This window comes from Palaemon carinicauda, chromosome 27 (assembly GCF_036898095.1).
Source record: "Palaemon carinicauda isolate YSFRI2023 chromosome 27, ASM3689809v2, whole genome shotgun sequence".
Lineage (NCBI taxonomy): Eukaryota > Metazoa > Arthropoda > Malacostraca > Decapoda > Palaemonidae > Palaemon > Palaemon carinicauda.
The window spans coordinates 82,987,071-83,007,517 of record NC_090751.1 but is presented as its reverse complement, the minus strand read 5'-3'; the positions used below and the strand labels follow the sequence as shown (position 1 = coordinate 83,007,517).

Sequence of the window (20,447 nt, the reverse complement as noted above, 5' to 3'; positions counted from 1 at the left end):
TACCTTGACCTTTCACCCAGTTACTGCCAAAATCTAATCAAATTGGCCTTGGATCATGGCCAATCATCCAGCTAAATTTCATGAGATTCGTTGAAATAGTTTTTGAGTTATGCAATTCCCAAACAAACAAACAAACAAATAAATACATGTCTATCAAAACATAACCTTTGCAACAGAAATCCTTCCTTAAATGATTGGTCTCCATATATGAAAAACTCTCTTTGTTCTTGTTTTTCAGAATAGTGTTTTAAGCTTTTCTAAAGTCACTGTACTACTTCTAAGCGACTTTTTACCTTTCTTGCGTGGACTGGTCCTTTCTTTCAGCATGTTTACTTTCTTAGGTATATAAATAATTAGACAATTAATAACAGTTTTATTCTGCATAACAATCTCACATATAAACTTGGATTATTTATAATTCTAGTTGATCATTAAGGCATTTTCTTAAGATACCGCTCGGTATCTCAACACTCATTAATCTGTCTTTTAAATTATGTCAATAATTACCTCCACCAAGGAAGTTGAAAGGAGGTTATGTTTTATCTGTTTGTGTGTTTGTTTGTTTATGAAAAGCTTTCTGGCCACAATTTTAATAGTGTAATGAAACTTGCAGGGATTTACTGTTACGTAAAAAGCTGGAAGCCATTAAATTTTTGAAGGTCAAGGTCACGTTCACGCAAAATGTCCAATCCACGTAATCAGCAATAAGTTTGGATTTCGTTGTTACAGAGACTTCAAAGTTGGTTCATAAAACTACGCCAATTAATACATGTTAAGGTCAAAGGCCAAGGTTAATCAAAAGGTCAAGAAATAAGCAGCAGTGTTGGAGGTCTGCGCTCTACTGAGTGCCCCTAGTTTTAACAGTTTTTTGCAAGCCACGTAAAGCCTTTTGCTGTCATTTTTCATTGGAAATGCTAAAAGATAGAACATTTCTTGGGAGTCCATCTGTCTTCTTGAACGCGCTGTTGACACTCCCATCACTTTTGATTTTGGAAGATTGCAATTGCATCTTAAATTTGAGTACTTAAGACACTTGCTCTGCTTGGCGTTTCTCTTTAAGATTGAGGCCTACTTTAACACCTTTTTTAATGACTTGTTTGCATCTTATTTGATAAAACCCCGACTTAACCAATCTTTAATCTACAGCCATATTACGCAAAACAGAATAAAAGTTTTTGTCAATATGTACACAAATGCCATCGGCATATTATCACCACAAACAAGGGGTCCAAAACCGAAATGCTTTCAGAAGTCTTCAGCACTTTACTTTACTTTACTTTAAGGGCTACCTATCTGGTCCTGTACAGCAGGGGAAACATATTCTCTACAGGACCTCCACGCTCGTTTAATGATGTTCATTCGGGAGCATTTAACATTTCACAATGCGTATTGTTCGATTACTCTTTGATCATCACTGCCAAAACACTCACAATAAGAAAGTCTTCGGTTTCCTCTTGAAAGCTTTAATATGTTCAATTATTCGGATTGAAAACAATCAATCGACGAAAACACAGTAAATAACTCACGGCATCCAACTTCATCCTCGCCATTCAAACAGTCAAACCGCCTGTTGCAAATGACGTCACTCGGAAGACATCGACCATCACCGCACAGGAACCCAGAAGAGGTTTGGGTCGACTTACCTCGTAAGCCGTTAATCTTCTCTACTTGACACTTGCTGGTGGCGTTATCTGTGTATGAACAAAGGCACAATTGCATATTTATTATTCTGAATGCTAGCAAATAGAAATGCACTTAAATGCAAAGGGAAATGCAATCAAATGTAAAGGTGTGAAGCATCTCGTATTTCATTGGCAAGGATTCGGACATACAGTCTTTTGTTTTCCAAGGATGAGACGATCAAGACCGACTATGGTGAAAACGATTTTAACATCACAAATGCTGTCCAATTATACAGTACTTTTATTTGTATGATATTTACGGTAAAATCAGAAATTGCGAAGCCTGATTCCCAAAGATCAATGAGCAGGGAAGATATATCTAGTTGGACGTTGTACTGTTGAGCACAGGGAATTGTTAGATGTATATTTTGCTAAAGATTCTACCTCTATTCAATTGCATATACAAAGACATGCCAAGGAGACTCGATACTTACAAACATTGAACATTATTGTAAGTACAGAACGATTGATTTTGTAAAGTGATTTGTAAAGTGTGACCGAAACTGTCACTTACCACAGCCAGTTTCATCAGAGACCTGCTCTCCGTTATGACAGTGATTAAAGCCATCACAGATGGTGCTAGCAGACAGACACCTGTCCTTGTTCCTCTGATAGCCATCAACCACACATGTTATGGCCTCCATCAAGCGGCAGACAGCTGTACCTGTTAGAATTACGATGGTATTTCAAACAATGGTTGAAAGGAAATTTTTTTCCGATTTACACTCGAGAGGCAAAGGTCTCAAGGGTTTGAGGGAGAATAAAAGAAGTGTACTTTTCTGTAAAATGGTTTGTGTTAAGTTTGAAAATCTCTGGGATTATCAGCAATTCATTATAACTTCATTTCTGTTCCATGGTCTTCCACTGTCTTGAGTTAGAGTTCTCTTGCTTGAGGGTACACTCGAGCACGCTGCTCTGTCTTGTTTCTCTTCCTCTTGTTTTGTTGAAGTTTTCATCGTTTATATAGGAGATAATCATATTAATGTTGTTACTCTTCTTAAAAAATTTTATTTTTCCTTGTTTCCTTTCCTTACTGGGCTATTTTCCCTGTTGGAGCCTCTGGGCTTCTAGCATCCTGCTTTTCCAACTATGGTTGTAGCTTAGCAAGTAATAATAATAATAATAATAATAATAATAATAATAATAATAATAATAATAATAATAATAATAATAATAATAAAACCCAGTAAAATTGACTAACCAGCCCGTCACGTCGCCTTTAAAGTATCTTATCGAATTAGAAACCGTAATATTTTGGTGAAAGGTTTCTATGAAACTACTTGAGAAATACTGCTAAATGCCGATACAAATGCTGTAGGGATAATTAACCATGATATTGCCATATTGGTGGAGGAGTAGGGATTGTTAAGTGAAGAGGGGATAACAGTGACAAGGGGATTTTGTGTAAAAGGGTTCAGTAGTGAAACGGAACCGTATTATTATTATTATTATTATTATTATTATTATTATTATTATTATTATTACTTGCTAAGCTACAACCCTAGTTTAAAAAGCAGGATGCTATAAGCCCAGGGGCTCCAATAGGGAAAATAGCCCAGTGAGAAAAGGAAAAAAGGAAATAAGAGAAGTAATTAATAATTAAAATAAAATATTTCAAGAACTGTAACAACAATTAAAATAAATATTTCATATATAAATTATAAAATTTTAAACAAAATAAGAGAAAGAGAAATAAGATAGAATAGTGTGCTTGAGTGTACCCTCAAGCAAGAGAACTAATCCAAGACAGTGGAAGACTATGGTATAGAGGCTATGGCACAACCCAAGACTAGAGAACAATGGTTTGATTTTGGAATGTCCGTCTCCTATAGGAGATGCTTACCATAGCTAAAGAGTCTCTTCTACCTTTACCAAGAATAAAGCATTCCAAATACATTGTACTAAAATCAATTTTGTTTCTTTTCCCAAAGATGAAAAACGAATTTCAACTGACCAGAGATAACATCGTACGTCAGACAATCTTGCTCATCAGTGCAACCCACGCAGTCACACTGTGCGTCACACTGGTTACCCAAGGCTATGCACTGGCCGTCATGACAGCGGAATTCGTTTTTCTTGCAGGGTCCACCTGTGAGGAGGATATGAGGACCACTGGTTACTTTTGCAGGTCACAAGATGTGATTAGAATTACATTTCAGTGTAGTATGTGAAGTTTGAGACAAAATGAAGGAGCCTTTGCAGTTTGTTGGGACAGACCGGATGTAATATTCCAAAACTTGATTTAAAAACCCCATTTTAAAAGGAAAACAAACACAAGAACATCACTTAACCTAAGGTTCCCCACATCACCTAACCTAGGAGCCGTAGCCTTACCTACTTACCTACAGGGGGCTAGGCACGCCTGAGACCCCCCAATTAGACTGCAGTATTCTTAGCTTACTCTATGACTAAGTCTCAACCCTGTGTATGCTTCCTAACTGGTTTTACTCCTGGCACGTTAACACTAAATCATAATAATTCGTAAATGATCGTAAAACTATCTTCATATTATCGTATATCAGACCAAGATAAACACCAGCTTCTCACATAAAAAAAAATCGATTTGATAATTAATAAGAAAGTTTACACCTGTCCCAATGAAGTATATTAACCCCCAAATAAATAAGAAATTCGGCGTTCATAGGAAAATTAGATATTGTATACTTTGTATTGTATACTTACAGTTAAGCTCATCGGCGTGGTTGTCGGAACAGTCTGGCCAGCCATCACACCAGAAAAATCTGTGGACTCTTCGACCTGACCCACAAGAGACCCAGTCATCTGTTGAGTATTATTATTATTATTATTATTATTATTATTATTATTATTAGTAGTAGTAGTAGTAGTAGTAGTAGTAGTAGTAGTAGTAGTAGTAGTAAATATATTGTCTGCTAGAAAATCAAGATACCAATTATGGAAAAGAGCTGTCATGAAAAAAGAAATGGAGGCAAATAAAAAACTGTATAAAAAATAACAATGAAAAATAAGTTCAATAGTGTTGTTTGTTTTTAGTTAAGGGTTCGGTTTGAGAGAGAGAGAGAGAGAGGAGAGAGAGAGAGAGAGAGAGAGAGAGAGAGAGAGAGAGAGGTTGATGGATTGTTAAATGTTTAATAGTTGAATATATTACTTTACCCACTTTTCCAGTTTCAGAAGTATTTCAATCTTATCAGAATCATATATATATATATATATATATATACATATATGCATATAGATATATATATATATATATATATATATATATAAATATGTATACACACACACACACACACACACATATATATATATATATATATATATATATATATATATATATATATATATATATATATATATATATATATATATGTATATATAAATAAATAAATAAATAAATATATATATATATATATATATATATATATATATATTATATATACATTATATTTATATATATGTATATATACACACACACACATATATATATATATATATATTATATATATATACATATATATATATATATATATATATATCACTCTCTCTCTCTCTCTCTCTTCTCTCTCACTTCTGAAAGGGTTGAAATACTTCTGAAACAAGAGGAAGTGGGTAAAGTAATATATTCCAATATTAAGTATTCATCTAAGATATGCTAAAATCAGCTATTTCACTTTTGAAATTTATTCAATGTTCCCCTCTCTCTCTCTCTCTCTCTCTCTCTCTCTCTCTCTCTCTCTCTCTCTCTCTCTCTCTCTCTCTCTCTCTTTTCTGAATGGGTTGTGAAACAAGAGAAAGTAGGTAAAGTAACATGTTCCAATATTAAATATTCAGCTATGATATGCTATAATCAGCTATCTAACTTTTGACATTTATTCCATGTTCCTCTCTCTCTCTCTCTCTCTCTCTCTCTCTCTCTCTCTCTCTCTCTTTTGAAAAGATTGAAATATTTGTGAAACAAGAGAAAGTAGGTAAAGTAATATGTTCGCATATAAAATATTCAACTTATACTATAATCAGCTGTTTCCCTTTTGACGTTTATTCAATGTCTCTCTCTCTCTCTCTCTCTCTCTCTCTCTCTGTCTGTCTGTCTGTCTGTCTGTCTGTCTGTCTGTCTGCCTGTCTCTCTCTCTCTCTCTCTCTCTCTCTCTCTCTCTCTCTCTCTCTCTCTCTGTCTGTCTGTCTGTCTGTCTGTCTCTCTCTCTCTCTCTCTCTCTCTCTCTCTCTCTCTCTCTCTCTCTCTCTCTCTCTCTCTCTCTCTCTCTCTCGCAACCATTAATCTTATATCCTACTGACAGTTATCTCTTCCGAATAATGTATAATAATTTATACAAGTTTTCAGCAGAAATGAAACATTAACAAAGATTAAGGGATTTCGATTCCTATCAATAACCAAGTCTCACCAGTTACAGAAACATGATTTATGGAGATGCAATGTCCTAATGGGGGTAAATACGAGAGAGAGAGAGAGAGAGAGAGAGAGAGAGAGAGAGAGAGAGAGAGAGAGAGAGAGAGAGAGAGAGAGAGAGAGAGAGAGAGAGAATATAAAAATCAAGGCAAGGTATATTATATAGATATCAAACATAGCAAAGCAAATAGTATATAAACTGTCATTGATATAAATCATATTCATGAAATCATTTATCCTATTTGTATGATTTGTTTAAATTAAAATACAAAGGAAATGTGATCTTTTTGCACTGGAGGTTATGAAATCAGTCGAACCAGCTGTTGCTCTTCAAAGGAAAATCATCATAACTCAAAGTGGTCAATCCTATTCTAATTGAGAGAAAAACACTAATTGATTTACACTGGCTCTCTCAAAACAAGAATTGAGTTCAAAATATGTACAATAACCCATTAAGTTATCAGAACCGGATGTCCAAAATATCTAAGAGAATTGCTATATATTATGCAGGTAACAAATCGTGTTGACATGAAAATAGTTACAGATGGTTTCGAACTATTGGAACATAGATATGTGTCTACTGTAGGCTCTAGAGCCTTTATATATGCGGACCCGAAACTATACAATAAGCTCCCATCAGACATTCGAAAAACTGATGATATTGAGGCTTTCAAGAGGAAACTGAAGATTTTCTTGTTCTCCAAGTGCTTCGATAGTGTGGATTTGACAATAAACAGGCAATATGTGGTGTGAAATGCTGAATACTAGCGAACGAACAGGTTAAAATGACTGTGGTGGTCCTGTAGAGAGTAGGGTTCCTCTATGTATAGGACCAGAAAAGCACTAACCCTTAAAGTAAGTGTCCATGGACACAGGAATTCTTGGCACACCTGGCTCATAGGATGTGCCTCCTCACACACTTACAGCGGGGCAAGTAGCCAAACAGCTATTGTAGTGAGGGAGAGGTGGCGGAGGTGGTGCGCAGGGCTGTGCGCAGGAACTCGACAAGCAGTAAGGGTGTGATAGGGTGCACTTCCTCAGATTGAGGCAAATTTACCTGCCATCTGAAATTACCCTTCCTGGCTCGTGGCTAATGAGGGGTGAACTCCTCCCAGAAACATCCGTGATCAGCCCAGGTAGCTGGTTGGGAGGGCATTATTGTTTTATAAATCTTTCTATGTATGTTCGTATGTTTACTGTACCATATAAAATGTAAAGGAACCTTGTTTAATAAATCAGTCCGCTGAAGTATTACAAAACTAGTAAGGACTTAATTTTATATATATATATATATATATATATATATATATATATATATATATATATATATATATATGTGTGTGTGTGTGTGTGTGTGTGTGCGAGTATATATCTCTCCTTTCACGCTGAGTGGCACTGCTAAACGTATGACTACTCAGTCTCTCCTCGTCTATCGTGCAGGGTAGAGCACGAGTAGTCATCCCCTGCAGTAAGGGGATGCCCCGAGAGGTACACTCAGAAACCACAATCTCCCACAAATTTCCTAAACTGCCGCGTTGTAGTTGGGAAAGGGGAAGGGGGTGATAAGGATTGAATATGTGATCTGGGTAAGCGTGCGATTGTTTCCAGATGAGCTGGTAACTTGAATTTAATTGGGATGACAGATCGGCAACAACAAAGTTAAAAGACGGTGTCTACTCCTCTTCAAGTATCTCAAAGTTATTCTTGCCCTTCTTACAATATTTACGTGGTTTGTGTCGTCTGTAATACAGCATCATCCGTGGATCAAAACCCAACAAATTCTAGGTCTTTTTTTTTTTTTTATTAACGCAAATAAACCAAATTCTAATCTGAATAATAGAATACGGCAAGTAGAAATTTGATCATAATTTTAAGTTGACACTCTAAAGTCACAGGTTTATATTTTCTGTATATTTATATTTTTTTTACGTTATTTCAGAGGTTGTCAAATAGCGGAACATGTGACACCTTAATGTCTATTGATATTACCTCTTTTGAAAGCAATATATATATGTGTCTTCTCCTCCACGAGCCCGTCCCTATTTCGGGTCCATTTCCTTGCTCAATCTCAACTCCCTCACATCTCTCTTCATACAGTCAATCCATCGCAATTTTGGTCTACCTAACTTCTTCCACCTGGTAGTCCCATATCCATCATTTTCTATGGTCTTCCTCTCGTCTCTTTACATGTCCATACCATCTCGGTCTACTTTCCCTCACCTTGGTTGAGAGTGCCTCTAATATGTATGTGCTTAACTTCTTTATGCGTAATTCCACATTGCCACCTCAACATCCTCATCTTTATCACATCAATCCTGTTTTCATCTCTCCTTTTAGAAGCCCATGTTTCGGATGAGAACAACATTCTAATTCCATCTGAAACATACCAACAAAATGGTAAATACAACTGCAGCTCTATTGTAGACATTATTTTCTACTTGCATCGAAATATTACATGCAACTGCCCCAAATAGTCAGATTGAAAACAACATTCCATTTTCTCGGTTTTTGTTCGGCTTCTGATCATGATCAACCTCGTTTTCTTCCGACGTCCGACCGAAGCCCCTGATTGAAGCGAGTTCGAACACAATGGCTTCGTTCTTTTTCACAATTTTCCTATTCACTGTTTTTATTCCACTTTTAGATCGCTAGAAAGCGAGTGAAGAAAATAACATGAGTCTTCAGTAGGACGAACGAAATGGCCGTGATTCAGAACCAGCAAATACCGAAGTTTTCTCTCTTTTTGAATTTTATTATTCACAAACAAGATTATGAAGGCAATTCCACTTTTCAAAGAAGAGAAATACTGCGTTGTAAGTTAAAGCAAAACTCGAAATTCTTCCCTTGAAAATTCCTTCACACAATTTGGAAAGGTAATGACTTATGCTTTGAGATTTATGGATGAACTTTTGACTGTAGTAAACCATAAAAAAAAAAAAAAAACATGAGCATCATGATTATGAAACGATAATGGTTTCAGCAATGAATAACTTTATGAATTATGATGGGTCTCGAGGTCAAGCAAGTTACCACCTTTGCCCGACCAAGGGAAGTGTAGTTCGGTCCAATTTCCAAGCACAAGCCTACAAGTTACGGGTTGCATTTTTGAAAGAGCCCATGCTTGGCCACAAGGGCCAGTTGCAAGAGCCCGTGCTTGGTAACAAGGACCAGTTGCAAGAGCACGTGCTTTGCCACAATGGCCAGTTGCAAGAGCCCATGCTTGGCCACAAGGGCCAGTTGCAAGAGCCCGTACTTGGTAACAAGGACCAGTTGCAAGAGCCCGTGCTTTGCCACAATGGCCAGTTGCAAGAGCCCATGCTTGGCCACAAGGGCCAGGTAATCTACAACAACAAGCCTTATGGACGTGAGTTGGGTGCGGTAATTAAACTAGAAAAGTTTTCATACCGTTCCTTTACGATGTAACGATGACAGCACCCCCCCCTTTCTCTCTCTCTCTCTCTCTCTCTCTCTCTCTCTCTCTCTCTCTCTCTCTCTCTCTCTCTCTCTCTCTCTCTCTCTCTCTTCTCTCTCTCTCTCTCTCTCTCTCTCTCTCTCTCTCTCTCTCTCTCTCTCTCAGCATAAACTAGAAGGGCACCAGCATCAATAAATCTGATATCAATTCAAACGATTTTGAAAAGCCGATTGGCGACTCTATAACACTGCGTCTTCCATAAAACAAGAACTGGCGAATGTAGACTTTGATGAAAACTGATCAATCAATATCCGTAACCAAGACAAAAGAATAACCAAATGCAACGCGATCAAAACTTTCACAAGTTTAGAAGGTCCCTCGTGAGCATCAGTCATATTATCAGAACCTAAGTCCCCTCCTCTCTACGCAAGGTTGGACCAGGATAGCCCAGACAGTGGCTTCTTCGTCTACATGAAAACACAGACTCCTTGGATATGAAATGTAGCTCCATGCGATTAAGTGTTCGCAAAAATAACCCATAACCGCCAAAGATAGTTACCAGAAAACGATAAAGGATTACTAGATTTCAGCTGATATTTTTCAGATAAGGAGACTCTCAGCAATATAAAGAAGGTAATTTGTAACGGATATCTGGCTCAAGCAAGGAATAGGAGAGATAGTTATATGAGCTACGGCTGTGTACACAGTCTTTAAGCACTGATATACGTTATGTAATACAAGAGACGACGTCAGCGGTAGAGTAAAATAGTAAATATTATTGAAAACAAATTCAGTACTGTATATTTGTAGCGTATATGGGATTCAATCGATGACTATTAATATCATTCATATTATATTTTTTATTATAATTATGAACAGAATGATTTAAAATAAAACTATTTCCGTCAATATCTACGTTCATTTCATTCGTTTGTATAAACAGGATACTTAAAAATTAATAAAGAAAATAAAGATCATTATGCAATTTATACAAGCGAAGAGAGAGAGAGAGAGAGAGAGAGAGAGAGAGAGAGAGAGAGAGAGAGAGAGAGAGAGAGAGAGAGAGAGAGAGAGAAGACCATAACTATTGGCGAGATTTTTCTCTCCCGATGAAATCAAGATATAAGAGGGAAGATGTTGAAACTTCTTAGGAAAGGTAAACGGGTTTGCTGGCAAATGACCGATAACTGATGGCTGTAAAGAGAAAGTGTTTGGACGAAAATTAAAAAAAAAAAAAAAGACATGATTATCTCGCTGAATGGCTTATTCGAAAAGTTAAACTTAAACCAACATTATTATTATTACTTGTGTACGCGACCCGTCAAGAACGACGGCTAAATATTTCGATGGATTTGCACACAGAAGCACCTTCCATCTCACCAAGGCGTGACTACTCCACCTCTCCCATACCCGAGGGACGTGGAGACATCAGCATGGCCGAATATATATATATATATATATATATATATATATATATATATATATATATATATACATATATACATATATACATATATACATATACATATATATACATATATATACATATATATTGTATATATATAATATATATATACATATATATATATATATATATATATATATATATATATATGTACAACCAAACATTTGCTATTTATCATATAGGGGAGATTTGTTGTTGAAAACATTATTTGGATGATACTAAGTGAAAATATGACTAGACTATCGGTAATTAAAAGCCATATCATGGCACTCAAACCTGGTAGTACTGTCTTAAAATTGTATTTTAATAAAAAAAAAAAAAAAAAAAAAAAAAAAACCTGACCTGTATGGCACTAATTCAAATTCTTAGCTAATGCGCGATTATATATAATTTAGCCTTTTTGCCTTAACTGAAAATTTGATTCTCCTAGTATTTATTGCAAATCTGACCTAGCTGGCACTAATTGAAAATTTTACTTTGTTGGCACACATCATAAATATGTCTTGGCTTCTATCAATTTGAAATATGATCTGTGTTGCACTAACTGGAAATCTGGCATTGCAGGCATCAATTAAAATATGATCCGGTTGACACTAATAAAAAAAGCTTTCCTGGCTGGTAGGAATACAAAATTCGACCTAAATTTCATTAACTAAAACCTCAACTATATTACCTCTTGGCACTAACGGAAAATCTGACCTGGCTGGCACTAGCTGAAAAATCTTCACTAACCTGGCTGGCACCGACCTAATAACTGACCTGGTTGGCAGTGACTGATAAAACTTCTCTGTTCTGGCTAGTACAGACTGAAAAATGTCACTGACCTGGCTGGAACCATCTGGATATCTGACTTAGCTGACTGATTGAAAAAATATCACTAGCCTGGCTGGCACTAACTGAAAAAAAACTCCACTGACCTAGCTAGCACTGAATGAAATAAATGTCACTAACATAGCTGGCCCAAACAGAAAAAAACCTAACTGACCAGGCTGGCACTGATTGAAAATCTTCCCTGACCTTGCTGGTATTGACTTCAAATATGACCAGGCTGGCAATGACGGTAAAAACTGCACTGGTCTGAATAGCACTGACTAAAAAATATCACTGACTTGGGAACTTAAAATCTGACCTAGCAGACACTGATTCGAAAAAAATATTAGACATAGCTGGCACTAACTGAAAAAACTCCACTGACCTGGCTGGTAGAGACTGAAATAAAGTCACTGACCTGGCTGGTAGAGACTGAAAATAAAAATCACTGACCTGGCTATCGCTGACTAAGAGAAGAGTCACTGACACGGCTGGTACCAACTGAAAATCTAACCTATCTTACACTGATTGGAAAAACATCACTGACCTGGCTGGCACTGAGTTTCATCTGTACCATCGATACAGTCCTTGACGTCATCACAAACCAATCCTGGCCTTATGCACTCACCATTTGCGCATTTGAACTCTGCGTAGAAACAACTGCGGTAACCTGGAATACAAATGTAACTGGAATCAAGATATTGGAAATAACAACAGTCTAAGCAGATCCACAACTTTAGCAACTAAATAAGTTAACATTGCCCTAAAGAGAAATCTTTCTACCCATTCTTACTGTCGCCAAAAAGGCCACACTAGGCACCTCTAAAATAAGATGTCATTTATTATCAACTAGTGTACACAACCCGTCAAAAATGATGACTAAATATTCTACTAGAATACATTATCTAAACAAATAATTCGGTATTATTGTAGTGTATTACAGGGTAATGTAACCGAGGGAAAAAACTACTTTTTTTCTACAGAAAAAGGTTCGTTCTCTTCGAAAATGACAGTCGTTCCTGTCGCAAATGAATAGTTTCAGATATATATATATATATATATATATATATATATATATATATATATATATATATATATATATATATATATATTATATATATATATATATATATATATATATATATTATATATATATATATATATATATATATATATATATATATATATATATATGACCAGCGCTCAAGCCCCATCTCCACCCAAGCTAGTACCAGGGAGGGTCAGACAAAGGTGTTAACGACTCTCCTTACCTCACAAGATGGATGAGATTGCAGACACTACAAGAAACTACCGAGTTTGAGCGGGACTCGAACCCCAGTCCAGCAGATCACCAGGCAGGGACGTGTCTAATAGGCCACCACAACACAACGTATTGTAATACTTATCCTACGAAGTTTTAAACCACTTAAGGAAAATATCTAGCCTTGATAAATGCTACCCAATTCTGGAATCATGAATGCACCCACAAATCTCCAAAGACTACTATCAATTCTACATTGTACGTTATAACTTGAACTTTTAGTTTACCAAATGACTAGAGACAATTACTTAGAACTTAGGGTGCTCAATACCACTTAGCACTTATTAGATTTGAAATGACTGTTCACTAATTATATTCGAGGTAACTTGACACTTATTGCTTTCGAGACAGCTTAGCAGCTATTGCATTTGGTAATAATATAGCACTTAGAGTATTCTTGACAAGTCTTCTTTTTGACTGCATTCACGGCAAATAGCCCTTGGGACAACCAGGTATTTAAAGTATTCAAGAAAACATAGGATACTTACTGCATTCGATGTAACTTAGTGTTTGATAGGTATGTGACAACTGAGCTCTTGATACATTCAAGAGAAAACAAAACTTAAAGATGATTTGGCACTTTGGAGGCCGATGTGGTAACGTCCCCGACTGGTGAACGCAAGACTAGGGTTCGAGTCCCGCGCAGACTTGTTAGTTTTTTGGTCGCTACAACCTCACCATCCTTGTGAGCTAAGGATAAAGTGTTTTGGGGAGCCTATAGGTCAATCTGCTGAGTCAACAGCAGCCGTTGCCTGGCCCTCCTTGGTCCTAGCTTGGGTGGAGAGGGGACTTGGGCGCTGATCAAATGTGCATATGGTTAGTCTCTAGGGCATTGTCTTGCTCGATAGAGCAATGTCACTATCCCTTGCCCCTGCCATTCATGAGTGGCCTTTAAACCTTTAATACATTCAAGACAACTTATCTATAATGCAATTGATGTAACTCAACCTTTACTATATGAGAGACAACTGAGCACTAACTTCACTCTTGATAAATCAGCACTTGTTGCAGTAAATACAATTTAGGACTTGCTGCATTCGAAATATGTTAGCACTTACTACAGGCAAGGCAACTTAGCACTTACTGCATTGGAGATGGTTTATAACATACTGCTTATGATACAACTTTGCAGCTCTTCTAAGAGGAGGACACTCCAAAATCAAAACATTGTTCTCTAATCTTAGGTAGTACCATAGCCTCTGTACCGTGGTCTTCCACTGTCTTGGGTTAAAGTTCTCTTGCTTGAAGGTACACTCGGGCACACTAATCTATCTTATTTCTCTTCCTCTTGTTTTGTTAGAGTTTTTATAGTTTATATAGGAGATATTTATTCTAATGTCATTGTTCTTAAATCATTTTATTTTTCTCTGTTTCCTTGCCTCACCGGGCTATTTTCCCTGTTGGAGCCTTTGGGCTTATAGCATCCTGCTTTTCCAACTAGGGTTGTAGCTTAGCAATTAATAATAATAACAATTACTATTTTATCCATTCAATTTTACTTGGCACTTATCGCATTCATGACAACTTAAAAGGAATTACTCACACTGCATTAGACACACCTTAGCCTTTATTGCAACTGATGCAAATTGTGACTTATTATGTTTAGACAACTTAGCATCTACTCCATTCAGTATAACTTAGTACTTACTGTATCCAAGATAACAGTGCTTACCGCATTGGATGGAACTTATAAGTTATTTCATTTAGGCCAACTTAACTCCTATTGCATTCAGCATAACCTAAAACTTATTGCATTTGATACTATTTCCAACAACTACTGTATATTTAAGACAAACGTAGCACTTAGTGAATTTGATACAACATAGCACTTATTAAATTCGATAAAATTAAACGCTTATTGTATTTGAGACAATTCAATGCTATTGTGCCATAGCCTCTGTACCATGGTCTTCCACTGTCATGAGTTAGAGTTCTCTTGCTTGAGGGTACACTTGGGCACACTATTCTACCTTATTTCATATTTCAATGTTGTTACTGTACTTGAAATATTTGATTTTTCCTTTATTCTTTTCCTCACTGGGCTATTTTCCCTGTTGGAGCCCCTGGGCTTTTAGCATCTTGCTTTTCCAACTAGGGTTGTAGCTTAGCAAATAATAATAATGATAATAATAATAATAATAATAATAATAATAATACTTTCATACAACAGCTCTTGGAACAAGAGTGGTCTTATTGGTAACGTCTTTGCCTGGTGATTGCCAGATGGGGGTTCAAGTCCCGCTCAAACTAGTTAGTTTCTTTGGTCACTGCGACCTCACCATCCTTGTGAGCTAAGGATAGGGGTTTGAGGGAGTCTATAGGTCTAACTGACAACTCATCAGCAGCCATTGCCTGGCCATAGTTAGTCCTAGCTTAGGTGGAGAGCGGGCTTGGGCGCTGATCATATGTACATATGATCAGTCTCTAAGGCATTGTCCTGCTTGATAGGGCAATGTCACTGAACCTTGCCTTTGTCATTCATGATGGACCTTTAAACCTTTAAACAAGTAGGCACTTTGTACAATCGAGGCAAATTAGCGCTTGCTGCATTCAAATGCACTTTACTTCCTACTTACAAAGCAACTGAACCCTCTTGCATTTGAAACAACACTTACCTTCATTTGAGAGAACTTTAGATTTATTGCATGAAAGGCACCTTATAAATAATGCACAAGAGATACCTTCATATTTATTGCATTTAAGAAACCTCAGCACTTACTGCATTCAAGACAACTATGTATTAATGCACACGAGAAACCTTGGCACTTATTGCATTCAAGATACCTTAGCATTTACTACATTCAAGATACCTTAGCATTTACTGCATTCAACATACCAGGGGCTGAGACAGGGATGTGTGATGTCGCCATGGATGTTTAACTTGTATATTGATGGAGTGTTGAGAGAGGTGAATGCTCGAGTGCTTGGACGAGAATTGAAACTGGTAGACGAGAATGATCATGAATGGGAGGTAAATCAGTTGTTGTTTGCTGATGATACTGTACTGGTTGCAGACGCGGAAGAGAAGCTTGACCGATTAGTCACAGAATTTGGAAGGGTATGTGAGAGAAGGAAGTTGAGAGTTAATGTGGGTACGAGTAAGGTTATGAGATGAGATGTACGAGAGGGGAAGGTGGTACGAGGTTGAATGTCATGTTGAATGGAGAGTTACTTGAGGAGGTGGATCAGTTTAAGTACTTGGGGTCTGTTGTTACAGCAAATGGTGGAGTGGAAGCAGATGTACGTCAGAGAGTGAATGAAGGATGCAAAGTGTTGGGGGCAGTGAAGTGAGTTGTAAAGAATAGAGGGTTGGGCATGAATGTAAAGAGAGTTCTGTATGAGAAAGTGACAGTACCAATTGTGATGTATGGATCGCAGTTGTGGGGAATGAAAGTGACGGAGAGACAGAAATTGAATGTGTTTGAGATGAAGTGTCTAAGGAGTATGGCTGGTGTATCTCGAGTAGATAGGGTTAGGAACGAAGTAGTGAGGGTGAGAACGGTTGTAAGAAATGAGTTAGCAGCTAAAAAGGATATGAATGTGTTGAGGTGGTTTAGCCATGTTGAGAGAATGGAAAATGGCTGTCTGCTAAAGAAGGTGATGAATGCAAGAGTTGATGGAAGAAGTACATTAAGGAAGGCCAAGGTTTGGGCGGATGGATGGAGTGAAGAAAGCTCTGGGCAATAAGAAGATAGATGTGAGAGAGGCAAGAGAGCGTGCTAGAAATAGGAATGAATGGCAACTGATTGTGACACAGTTTCGATAGGACCTGCTGCTTCCTCTGGTCGCCTTGGATGACAGGGGGAGGTAGCAGCAGTAGGGGATTCAGCGTTATGAAGCTTCATCTGTGGTGGATAACGGGGGAGGGTGGGCTGCGGCACCCTAGTAGTACCAGCCGAACTCGGAAGAGTCCCTTGTCAGGCTGGGAGGAGTGTAGAGAGGAAAGGTCCCCTTTTTTCATTTGTTTGATGTCGGCTACCCCCAAAATTGATGGAAGTGCCTTGGTATATGGATGGAAGATAGCTTAGCACTTACTGCAGTCAAGATACCTTAGCACTTACTGCATTCAAGATACATTAGAATTACTACATTCAAGATACCTTAGCACTTACTGTATTCAAGATACCTTAGCACTTACTGCATTCAAGATACATTAGAATTACTACATTCAAGATACCTTAGCACTTACTGCATTCAAGATACATTAGAATTACTACATTCAAGATACCTTAGCACTTACTGCATTCAAGATACCTTAGCATTTACTACATTCAAGATAACTTAGCACTCACTGCATTCAAAATACCTTAGCACTTACTGCATTCAAGACAACTAAGCATTAATGCATATAAGACACCTTAGCACTTACTGCACTCGTGCTCGTCTGAGGCATCGCCACAATCGTCGACGAAGTCGCAGACGGCGTCCGATGGAACACAGAAGCCATTGCTACATTTGTAGTGAGTCTCAGGACACAGCCACGTCTCTGTTACGATGAGAAAATTCACAACTGTGTAGAGAAAATTGTAACATTAATGGCGGACTCAGCAGTGTTTGTAGTGTGAGTTGATGTTGGTGGCTGTAACCCCCTCAAAAAAAAAAAAAAGAAAAAAAAAAAAACTAGATTTATCTTTATCACAAAATACGAAATTTTTTTCTTTGAAATTGGCAAGAAACATGACAATAGCTCATAGTTATATTTTCTCTGTATAAATCAAATGCTTGAAAAGTTTTCTACTGTCATTTAAGGACAGGCATAAAAATTTGGAAATAACACAAGGTATTAGTAAAACTTTAATCCTATTTTGATATGGCAATTAACGCAGAATATGATGTGTAATACTCAAATACCTAGGAATGTATTCAACAAATAAACATTAGGGATCCTATGGGACACGGGGTTTCCAAGTGCCTTAGGACCAGGAAACCAGACCTTATAGTAAAGTAAGTGAAATAATTACAACTTGAATTTACCTTTAAGTGGGAAGAGAAACGTTAAGAGAAACGTTACTAAGTAGAAACATTCTAAAAAGAGGAAGAAACCGTATCTAAGAAAATGCTGCAATATATCTTCAGAGTATAATGGCTTGTACTGTATATTACTTTTAAAATAAATGACTGGTCTAGCCATCGTCATTAACCTTCAAATTGGTTTTAGGTAACTATTATTGTAAAAGAATAAATTTACTGACTTTATCCTTCACTAAAGCAACTATTTAGTGCATAGAAACACTTCAAGTTATTGAGATCATCTCTATTTTATCTCTCACTTTCTTCTCTTCTCCATAAATAATCTCTCTGAAGAATACCCTATGCAGAAAAATATAGACAAGAAGTACCACATCATATGTCTTCAATAAAGGGTTGCTGGTAGATTTAGATTAAACCAGCCTTACATCAGCGTGAGTCCTCGTCTAAAGTTGGACTTGTAGAGGTGGCAAGGTGTTACAGGGAACAGGAAAGCATACGCCTTAGTTGTGGCTTTATAGGGGTGGTAGGTTGTCACAGGGAACAGGATTGCACGGATCCTAGTTGTGGCTTTATAGGGGTGGTAGGTTGTCACAGGGAACAGGATTGCACGGATCCTAGTTGTGGCTTAGGGATGGTAGGGTGTTGCAGGGAACAGGATACGGGCCATATTTCTACCTTTGCAGGGGCAGTTGGGTGTTACAGGGAACAGGAGAGCATGGGTCTTAGTATGGCCTAAAGGTGGTAGGCAGTTGTAGGGAACAGGATAGCATGGGTCAAAGTTCTACTGCTTGTAGGGGCAGTTGACTGTTACAAGGAACAGGACAGCATGGGTCCTAGTTGTGACTGTATATGGATGGTAAGGTGTTACAGGGAACAGTAGTTTTACACATCAGTCCAGGTTGTAGTTGTGGCTTTAGAGGGGAGGTAGGGTATTACAGGGAACAAGAGGGCAAGGGTACTAGTTCTACCCTTATACAGGCAGTTGCGTGTCACATGGAACAGGATAGCATGGGTCCTGGTTGTGGACTACGGGTGGTAGGGTGTTGCAGGGAACAGGGTATCATGGACCATAGTTCTACCTTTGTAGGGACAGTTGGGTGTTACAGGGAACAAAACAGCATGGGTCTTAGTTGTGGCTTTATATGGGTGGTAGTGTGTTACAAGGAACAAGATAGCATGGGTCCTAGTTGTGTCCTAGGGATGGTAGAGTGTTGCAAGGAAAATGATAGCAGGGGCCATAGGTCTAGCTTTGTAGGGGCAGTTGGGTATTACAGGGAACAGGACAGCATGGGCCTTAGTTGTGGATTTATATGGATGGTAGGGTATTAAAGGGAACATGACAGCATGGATCCTAGTTGTGACCTAGGGATGGTAGGGTGTTGCAGGGAACAGAATAGCATGGGCCATAGTTCTACCTTTGTAGGGGCAGTTGGGTATTACAGGGAACAGGAAAGCATGGGTCTTGGTTGTCGCTTTATATGGGTGGTGGGGTGTCACAGGGAACAAGATAGCATGGGTTCTCGTTGTGGCCTACGGATGCTAGGGTATTACAGGGAACAGAATAATATGGATCCTAGTTGTGGCCTAGGGATGGTAGAGTGTTGCAGGGACCAGGATAGCATGGGCTATAGTTCTACCTTTGTAGGGGTAGTTGGGTATTACAGGGAACAGGAAAGCATGGGTCTTGGTTGCAGCTTTATATGGGTGGTGGGGTGTCACAGGGAACAAGATAGCATGGGTCCTATTGTGGCCTAGGGATGGTAGGGTATTGCAGGGAACAGGATAGAAGTGGCCATAGTTCCACCTTTCTAGGGGCAGTTGGGTGTTACAGGGAACAACACAGCATGGGTCTTAGTTGGGGCTCTATATGGGTGGAAGGGTGTCACAGGGAACAAGATAGCATGGGTCCTAGTTTTGGCCTAGGGATGGTAGGATGTTGCAGGGAACAGGATAGAGGGGGCCATAGTTCTACCTTTGTAGAGGCAGTTGGGTGTTACAGGGAACAGGAAAGCATGGGTCTTAGTTGTGGCTTTATATGGGTGGAAGGGTGTCAAAAGGAACAGGATAGCATGGGTACTAATTGTGGCCTAGGGATGGTAGGGTGTTGCAGGGAACAGGATAGAAGGGGCCAAAGTTCTACCTTTGTAGGGGCAGTTGGGTGTTACAGGGAACAGGAAAGCATGGGTCTTAGTTGTTGCCCTTATATGGGTGGTGGGGTGTCACAAAAGAACAGCATGGTCTTAGTTGTGGCTTTATATGGGTGGAAGGGTGTTACAGGTAACAGGATAGCGATGGTACTAGTTCTCCCCTTACAGAGGCTAGAGGCAGTTGGGAGTCACAGGGAACAGGATAACATAAGTCCTAGTTGCAGCCTAGGAATGGTAGGGTGTTGCTGGGAACAG

The 20,447-nt window shown here is 38.2% G+C and overlaps 1 protein-coding gene across 2 annotated transcripts in view; it reads right to left on the bottom strand.

Annotated features, from left to right (window-relative positions):
- The window catches only part of LOC137620774 (G-protein coupled receptor GRL101-like), a 256,667-nt gene that overhangs the window by 48,219 nt on the left and 188,001 nt on the right, over window positions 1-20,447 (bottom strand). For both annotated transcript variants that reach the window (XM_068351199.1, XM_068351200.1), the window contains exons 5-10: window positions 17,444-17,560; window positions 12,301-12,423; window positions 4,365-4,463; window positions 3,637-3,771; window positions 2,197-2,346; window positions 1,527-1,691 (exon numbers count right to left, since the gene is read on the bottom strand). In XM_068351199.1, coding sequence (XP_068207300.1) covers window positions 1,527-1,691; window positions 2,197-2,346; window positions 3,637-3,771; window positions 4,365-4,463; window positions 12,301-12,423; window positions 17,444-17,560 — 789 coding nt within the window. The remainder of the gene's footprint in view (window positions 1-1,526; window positions 1,692-2,196; window positions 2,347-3,636; window positions 3,772-4,364; window positions 4,464-12,300; window positions 12,424-17,443; window positions 17,561-20,447) is intronic.